This window comes from Adiantum capillus-veneris, chromosome 17, assembly GCF_014529385.1.
Source record: "Adiantum capillus-veneris isolate H3 chromosome 17, ASM1452938v2, whole genome shotgun sequence".
Classification (NCBI taxonomy): Eukaryota; Viridiplantae; Streptophyta; class Polypodiopsida; order Polypodiales; family Pteridaceae; genus Adiantum; species Adiantum capillus-veneris.
The window spans coordinates 59926037-59934995 of record NC_140947.1 but is presented as its reverse complement, the minus strand read 5'-3'; the positions used below and the strand labels follow the sequence as shown (position 1 = coordinate 59934995).

The 8959-nt window shown below is 39.7% G+C and overlaps 1 protein-coding gene and 1 pseudogene across 1 annotated transcript; both read right to left on the bottom strand.

Annotated features, from left to right (window-relative positions):
• Positions 1-733: 733 nt before the first annotated feature.
• On the bottom strand, positions 734-1957 carry LOC147437341 (uncharacterized). The gene is made up of 2 exons (XM_086485929.1): positions 1298-1957; positions 734-883 (listed from the first exon to the last, which is right to left on the bottom strand). The coding sequence occupies exons 1-2, from the start codon at positions 1622-1624 to the stop codon at positions 734-736; spliced, it is 477 nt and encodes a 158-aa protein (XP_086342055.1). The 5' UTR covers positions 1625-1957.
• Positions 1958-2226: 269 nt separating this feature from the next.
• Positions 2227-3176, bottom strand: LOC147437340 (uncharacterized; annotated as a pseudogene).
• Positions 3177-8959: the final 5783 nt, after the last annotated feature.

The window sequence follows — 8959 nt, the reverse complement described above, 5'->3', positions numbered from 1 at the left end:
ATCACAAAGCCAAGAGTTGTTGGTGTAGGCCTCCCTTTGCACAAGCTTCGAGTAGGTGATAAGCTTTCCATTAAAGCTTGAGAAGCGAGAGAGAGTCTTCTTACTCCATACATGAACTTGTGTGAGTGTGTGTGGATAATTGCCTTTGAAAAACCATCCCCCTCTCTCTCTTGGTCGACCCCTCTTGCTATTTGCTCATGCTCACACCCTATTGGACCTCCCCAGGCTTAGCTGTTGTTGAATCACCACACATACAATGAGTAATCACCAAGAGATTGAGTTTTGATTAATACAAAGCTAAGTAGTACTGTGTGTGAGATAGAATCAGAAAATCAGAGAGACATTGAGAGAACGAGAGAGACTCAGACAAAACATCAGAGATTGTATATCAAGAAAATCCCCAGTACAAGTTCCTCAACAAGACTCAATACAATCCCGACTCCCAAAGTTCCCCATTCCCAAATATAAAGTTGCGCCCTGAATTCAATTAGAACTACTTGATTCTTGGGATACACTAACAATATCCAATAAAAGTCTTCAGGCTTACAATATCCGACTAGCTACTAACAATCAGACAGTACATCCGATATCCGCCTACATATCTGACTTTGTTTTTACCCTTCAACACATGGCACGCCCCAGTGGTGGATTTCACAAAATCCGAGACTCGGATCCACACATCCCTTGATCAGTAAAGACCAAGTCAAAAAGAAAATGCCATGATTACATCATATCAGACAATGGGTTCATTGGTAAATACTTCAAAATCTGACAAGTAATCTGGAACAAGCACAATAGGTTCAAAAACTGTCACTGATCCAACATTAGCACCAACAACTACATCATCATCTGGCAAAATAGTGATCTCCTGCTCATCTAATCTCTAAATTGCAGACAAACCTTCACCAGTACCCATATCCATTGAAATTGGATCAACTGATATCTTTCTCTCAGCAAATGCAGATTGTGCAATATTCTTTCCTTTATAATCTTGAACCTGTTTTTTGTAGAAATCTCTGTCTTTCTTTAACTGTTCCATCTCCTTCAGTAAATCAGCTTCATGGTTACTCACAAACCCTGATATGAGCTTCTCATAAGGATGCTTGATAAGGGAACTCATCTTTTCTCTGAAATTTTCCCATACTTCCTGCATACCTATTTCCAAATGTTGCCTAAGGACTAGCATGTCCCCTTCAGACATAAGAACACCATTGACATCTACTTCTTCTTCTCCCAACACCTATTTCTCCAATTGATCCAAAGGTTTAATTCTCTAATTCAAGATTTGATTCTCCACCCGTAACTCTTTATTGGCAGTGGCCAATTGTTGCAATTTTGATTGAAATTTTGTTTCCAAATCCACTGTCCAGTCCTTAAACATCTGCAAAGAGAGCTTTTCCTTGGCTAACTCATTTTGATGTGCCACCATCAAATCTTGAATCTCCTTCTGATGTGTAACTTTGACATTCTCCAACTCTTTCTGCAAGGCATTAACATTGACAGTTTGATCATGCAATAGTATTTTTGAAACACTAGAATCAGCCATAGATTTTAACTGTATTTCCATATCCTGCTGTTGTTGATGAATAAAGTCTTTGACACCTAAAATCATCTTCTCTGCCATTCCAGCATTTGTTGGCTTGAAAGTCTTTGGAGAAGACAAATCATCAAAATTCAGTTGTTTGACTATAGGTTCCACCTCTGCTTTTCTCTTCTTGGACAAAGTGAAAACCTTGCCAAGCTAGACCTGATTTGATGTCCCTGTATTAGGCTTCTTTAATGAAATACCCATGTCCTTCAAGGAGTGTACAACTTCAAGAGTATGCACACTTTTGAGAGATTCACTGTGATTATAACTTGCTTTAATCATGAACACGTAAGTCTCTGCCTTCACCTGATCATTTATTAGCTTTGCAGGTACTTGCACCCCACGAATATTAGGTTGTAGTTGTGTATACCCTTCTGCCCTTCCTACAATAGTCAAAGAAACATCACCACTCTCCAACTTTTGAACATAAGAAAACAAGGCTGCCAAGTAGGCACACAACCTACTCTTTGTAGAAGCTTTCCTCCTGTCAGGCATATTAATCTCCCCATTGATCCTCTCATAAACTAGATAAGCCCAATTAACACTTCCTCCTTGCTCAGCAAAACAGAGAGGAGCAAAATTCTCCTTGGACATATAATCAAATTTAACTAGGAAACAGATTTTCTCTAGATACCACTTCAGCTGCGCTCTTCTACAGTTTTGACATTCTTCAACATGTAATAATTTATGCCACCCTCTCTGGCTCCAAACTCCTTCTTCAACAAGAAATCAAAGCACTTAGTAATCTGAGAAGTTCCATTGATTGGAAGTTTAAATACCTCAGCAATCAATTGAGGACTCAAATCTACATTGGTAGACAGCATACCCTTTGTCTTTCTGACAATCTCTACTTGAGATTTAGCGTACATGTTTCCTTTCCACTCTTGCCATGGCAAAACAGCAAAATCAAATAAACCTATCTTCTTTAACCACAGTGAATGTACCTCTGCACAAAAGTCAAGGTCCACTCTGAAATCCACATAGGGCTCCATCAAGGTTTGATACAACTTGATAGGTGTCATTGCCAGTGGGCTGTAGGGATCTTCTTCTCCAGAAGGTTGGTCTTCAAGCTCAAGACTTCTCACATCTATCCTCATGGACACTTGCTTTCTCCTTGAACACTTGCTGCTTGGCTCTTCTTCATCAAGTGGTGGTCGGGCAGCAGGTCCCCCTTTTGGTTTGCCCATCATGCAAGAAAGAGAATGATGAAAGAGAGTAGAGGGTTGAGAATAGAATGGCATAGGTAAAGAGAATCAGCCCGTACGCAGTGCTTGAAAAGGAAACACGACAAGGAAGGAAATAAAATTTGGAAACATGAGAAACTCTCAACTCACGCGCTGGAAATGTCACTTAAGTGCACCTTACACTTTTCAAGGCACTCATTAGAAATAGACTTTAGTGGACAATCGTCACTCTTCTCGAGAAAATTTTGAAAAGTTGTAGTAAAAATATATCCGACCTGCAATAATCCGATCTGAAAATCAGACAATTTCCAAATTCCAACATCTCTACCAAACTGCACCTAGTTTCCCAAGACTTGAATATCCTACCTCTAATTATCAATATCTATACACATTGCTTCCTCCATCAACTCATCTACTTGGACAACTATTGTTATAGGCCAATCTAAATGAGGTGGTTTACCAACAAACTTTTTCAATCTGAAACCATTAACTAGAGAATCCACTCTTGTCCCATACACATCAGCAACAATAAAAGTACCCTGACCCCTATCCTCAACAATCTGATATGGTCCCTTGTATCTTAAAGTTAATTTGCCAGGATGTGGTCCCAATCTAGAGTTATAAAGCATAACCCAACTCCCACCTGAAAAACTTTGAACTTGATATTTTGATTCACCCAAGATTTTCTCCTCCTCTGAATTATTTCAGTTATATAAAAACTGACATGCATGTCTTCTTCCAACTGCAACAAATACCTGTTTCTATGTTGAACAGATATTTTGGGAGTCATTCCCTCACCACTCACCCTGAAACTAGGTACCACATCCTCCATAGGGACAACTGCTTCAAGCCCATAAAATAACCTAAATGGAGTCATACATGTATTCACTTTGAAAGTTGTCCTAAAGGACCACAAAGCTGAATCTAACTTTTCATCCCAATCCTTCTTATTATCCTGCACAATCTTCTTCAAAACCCTAATCAATATCTTGTTAGTACTCTCGGCTTGACCATTGGCCTGAGGATGATAAGCTGTGGATTTTTTTTGCATGATCATATGAGTTTTAGTAAGTTCGGCAATAACAGCATTCAGAAAATGAGATCCTCTGTCACTTATCAACTCCACAGGACAACCAAACCTGGTCATGATATTATGATCAAGAAACCTTGCCACACTAGCAGATGTATTGTCTTTTAATGCTACAGCCTCCACCCATTTAGTACAATAATCAGTAGCCACCAATATGTACTTGCATCCTCTGCTAGTAGTTGGCTTCACTAATCCCATAAAATCTAGACCCCATTTCTGAAAAGGTTCTAGAGGCAAGATTGGATGATCATTCATTCTTTCTGTAGAATTAGGATGACCCATCTTCTGACATATCACACAACACTTAGCATAATTGTGAGCATCCTTCAACACAGTGGGCCACCATAATCCTGCTTGTAAAAATTTCTTTCCAGTAATATCTCCTGAAAAAATATCCTCCAGCAACCCCAAAATGTGCTTCCTGTAAAACAGCTGATTGTTCAAAATCAGGGACACATCTTCTAATGACCTGATCAGTTCCTTTCTTATACAAAGCTCCAGCAATAACCAAGAAAGGTCTACTTTTTAGTGCAAACATGTAGAAAAGTCTGATGGCATTGTGCCATCCATCAAAAACACTAGCATCTGATCATACCAATAATCAGAATTGACAGTTTGAACATCAAACAATTGAGCATCAGGAAGATCATCAATAACACCTGTAGGCTTTTCACCTGTTTCAATCTGACTTAAGTAATCTTCAATAGCATGCTCCTTGCCTAGTGTATGAATAATAACAAAATCAAACTCTTGCAATAATAACATCCTTCTACCTCCATGTAAGCAATGGTTTTTTTATTAAGTAAAGCAAAGCCTGATGATCTACATGAAAGATCACTCTGTTGCACAAGTAATGCCTAAATTTGATCAAAGCATACACCATGCCCAAAGCTTCTCTCTCAGTCACTGTATAGTTTCTTTCAGCAGGAGGTTAACACACAAGAAGCATAATATACAGGTCTAAACCAACCCCTGACACCTTCCTGCATTAATATAGCTCCAACAACCACATCTGAAGCATCCACAAAAACATGGAAAGGTAAATTCCAATCAGGAGCCTGTAAAATAGGAGTAACTTATATCATCTTCTTCAATAGTTGGAAGGATCTTTCCTGAGCATCAGACCACACAAAAGGTACATGCTTCTTAGTCAAATGAGTAAGAGGCATGCACACATTGGCTAAATACCTGGTATACCTGCTATGCCACTTAACCTGGCCAACAAATCTACCCAACTCCTTAACATTTGTAGGAGCCTTTGCTGCTTGAATCACTTCAATCTTCTTATCATTAATGGACATCCCCTGATGAGATACCACATGACCCAATAGAATACCACTCTTTACTGCAATCACACTTTTGTAAGGATTCGGACACATTTTGAACATCCTACATCTTTCAAAGCATAACCTCAAATGTTGCAAATGTGAGTCCTTTTTGCCAAAAACTGAAAAATCATCCACAAACACCCTCATGAAATCCAGCAAATGGGGGCTCAAAAGTCTTATAAGCTGTGTAATTGAAAGAGGGTGGACCATTCTTAAACCCAAAATTCATGACAGTAGAAGCATAAGCCCCCCATTCTGTTATAAAAGCTATTTTGTGCTGATCTTCCTTAGCCACCTGAATTTGGTTGTACCCAGAAAACCCATCCAAAAAACTATACATTACATGTCCAGCTACTGCATCCAAAATAGCATCACAAAAAGGCATAGGGAAAGGATCAGTAATGGTTGCTGCATTTAATTTCCTATAGTCAACACAAACCTTGATTTTTCCATTCTTTTTGGGAACCACAATAATAGGAGACAACCATGTGACTTCATGGATAGGTTGGATAAACCCAACAGCTAACAACTTGTCAATTTCCTGTTTCGCTTGAGCTGCAAAATTAGGGTTCATTATGTACCTTTGTTGAACAATAGGAACTGCATCCTCCTTGAGGTTGATATAATGTGATGCAAATTAGGATCAAATCCCTTTAAGATCAGAATAATCCCAAGCAAATACATCCTTAAATTCCTGTAACAAATGCAACAAGTCCTGCAAAAACTGACCATCCACATGTACACTGACCTTCACCATTTTAGGATCCTCTTCAATGCCCAAATTAAGCTCCTTCAACTCATCCTGTTCAACTCTCTTGGATTGCCCAAACCTTTTGTTGCACAACCTCTCGACCATATCTTTAGCCTCCTGTTCTTCCTGCAGACTTACCTCCTTAGAGCTAGAAGCCACACTCTGATCCATCATTCTTAATACATCAACTCCCTGAATTTCCTGACCTGAAACAAGTGCTTCTTCTTCAAACTCTGATCCTTCATCTTTCTACAAAATACCCTCAACATCCACTTCAAACATTGGTACAATTGTAGGATTATCCTGCAAGAATGCTTCTTCCTCATCATCCTCAACTTCATCTACTAAGTTAATTGATTGGGCAAACATTGGTCTCTCCTTGCCTGAAATTTTCTTCCTCCCAAGCATAGGAGTAGTAAGAACTTGTTTACCTTTGGTAAGAACAACCTGATTCTCCCCCCAATCCTGTTTCACCTTGGCTAATCTAAACCAAGGTCTGCCAAGCAACATCTCATAAGAACTATGCCCTTCTTTCATCCTGAGTACCACAAAGTTCACCAAAAATGCATACATGATATTAGCACAAAAGTCTGCCTCAAATTTCCAACTGGTTGCACCCTTGTTTGATCAACCATCTTAACCTGGAAAGGTGCTGGTTCTAATTTCCCCAAATTCAGAGCAAGATACACAAAGTAAGGTAATATGTTAACTCCAGATCCTCCATCAAGCACCACTTCTTCAAACAGTCTTCCTTGAAAAATCACCTTAATACTACAAAATCAACATCAGAATGATGTATAGAGTGAACACCTAGTTCAATAATGGGTTGTGAGGACAATTCAGCTCCTGTACTCAACAATTTATTCAACAATATTTCCCTGAAAGCTGGAACCAAACACAGCATCTGATCTAGGGACAATTGTAAAGGAGAGTTGATCAGTTCTTCAAACCAATCCCTTGCTTCACCTAAAACCTGCACTTCCTCCCTTTTAAGAGATGAAGATTCTGCTAACTCTGAAACTCCATTATCCAAAACCTGATATCTTTGTTCCTTTTCCACCTGCTGGTGTACCCTATCTTTGATCCCTTTTGTTGTTCCCAATCAATAGGACCCTTGGCCTTGGACCTAGTTACTGCCACAACCTCAATTCCCTCAAAGCTCAAATCTGAATAACTATTACCTGCATCCTCATCAGGTATCTCCTCAATAATCCCAGAGGAAGTTGGTCCATGTACAGGTGCTGTAAAAATTGGAATGTCAATAATGATAACATTAGCCTGAGCCTGAGGCTTATTCTGAGCAGCTGGTTGTGGTCTTGCCTGTTGATTGTTCTGATTATAAGGTACAATAGGTATCCCCCTTTATTCTCTGTGTTTGACCCATAAGTCACATCGGATTCCTACAAAATGATTAGGATCTCCACAATACACACAAGGCATGACCCCCTGTGGTCTCCTCTGATTATTATCCTGATTTCTACCAGGCTGTCTGGGAGGTCCCTGAAATGGTGGTCTTCCCCTGAAAGGAGCCACCTAATTTACATCATCCATAGCCCTACCCCTACCCCTACCCACATTGGGAGGTGGTTTATTTCTCTCCTTTGGATTGTATCAGCATTGAGCAGTGGTATGCCCATCCTTTTCACAAATTTCACAAAACCTCTTGTCACTAGGAGCAAGAATAGAATAATCTATACCCTTCAATTTCTGCACAAACTCATCTTCAGCATCCTTCTTATCCTTTTTCTTACCACTACCTGGAGACCCCTTTTTCTTCCTCACTTTACTTTTTCTATTGTCACTATTAGATGAAACTTCAGACTGAGAATCCGTCTTTGAGTGTTCAGCTGATGCCGAATCACCACTGGAATCAGAACTCCTCCTGCTTATGGACTTAGTCATGCCCAATTGTTTCTCAACTCTAGATGCAGCCACCACCAAATTGTCAAAACCCCCTACAATATCAATACTTGCCACAGCATTCTTCAAACTTGTCCTTAACCCTTTGAGAAAGTACGCTGCCAACATTTCATTAGTGGGCCTCTCATTACCTTGAAGTCTCTCAACCAAAATCCTGAATTTTTGGACAAAATCTTCCACCAACATTGAACCCTGTTTAATTCTTCTGAATTTACTCAGACGTAGGAGTTTTCTCCTTTCTAAATCTTTGCAAGAAAGAAACTTTCAACTCATCATAAGTTGTAAATTGAGAAACACCATATTGGCTAAACCAACTCATAGCCTTACCTTCCAAAGTTGCTGCAAACTGTTGTAATTTGATATTATCAGGAAAGATACCCTGATATCCACTAGCCTGCCACCTTGTTTCAAACTGAGCCACATGGCAATCTGCATCCTCCTTAGAACTGCCCTCCTTGAACTTTGTTGATTTGATATGTGGATTAGGGGGTGGTTGAGCCATCGGAATAGGTTGTTGGAGCCTCCTAGGTCTTTGCCTGGCAGCTAACAACAGTGAGTCAAAGCTTAGTTGATGCCTACTTCTAATTGGTCTTCTTGCCAAGAGTAGTGCCCCCAAGAATTGCCTCACTGACCTTTCCTCTGATGCTCCTGCACTCTTCTGTCCTTGATTCAGCAATGGAACTGTAGGTGGTGAAGTAGGTGCATTATCATCACTGGCATAATCATAATGAAAAGGATCTATATTTCTTGCTTGAGTCTGAGCACGGGTATAGTACACCCTCAACCTTCTCCTACCCCTCTCAGACATGCATCATCTTTGAATAATACACAAAGCACAGTACGATCCTTAGAACCTAAATTACAGCCTCAATGAGAGATCTGCAAACAGCAGGATCGCCAAATGTGTTGTTGAATCACCACACATACAATGAGTAATCACCAAGAGATTGAGTTCTGATTAATTCAGAGCTAAGTAGTACTATGTCTAAGATAGAATTAGAAAATCAGAGAGACATTGAGAGAACGAGAGAGACTCAGACAAAACATCAGAGATTGTATATCAAGAAAATCCCCAGTACAAGTTCCTCAACAAGACTT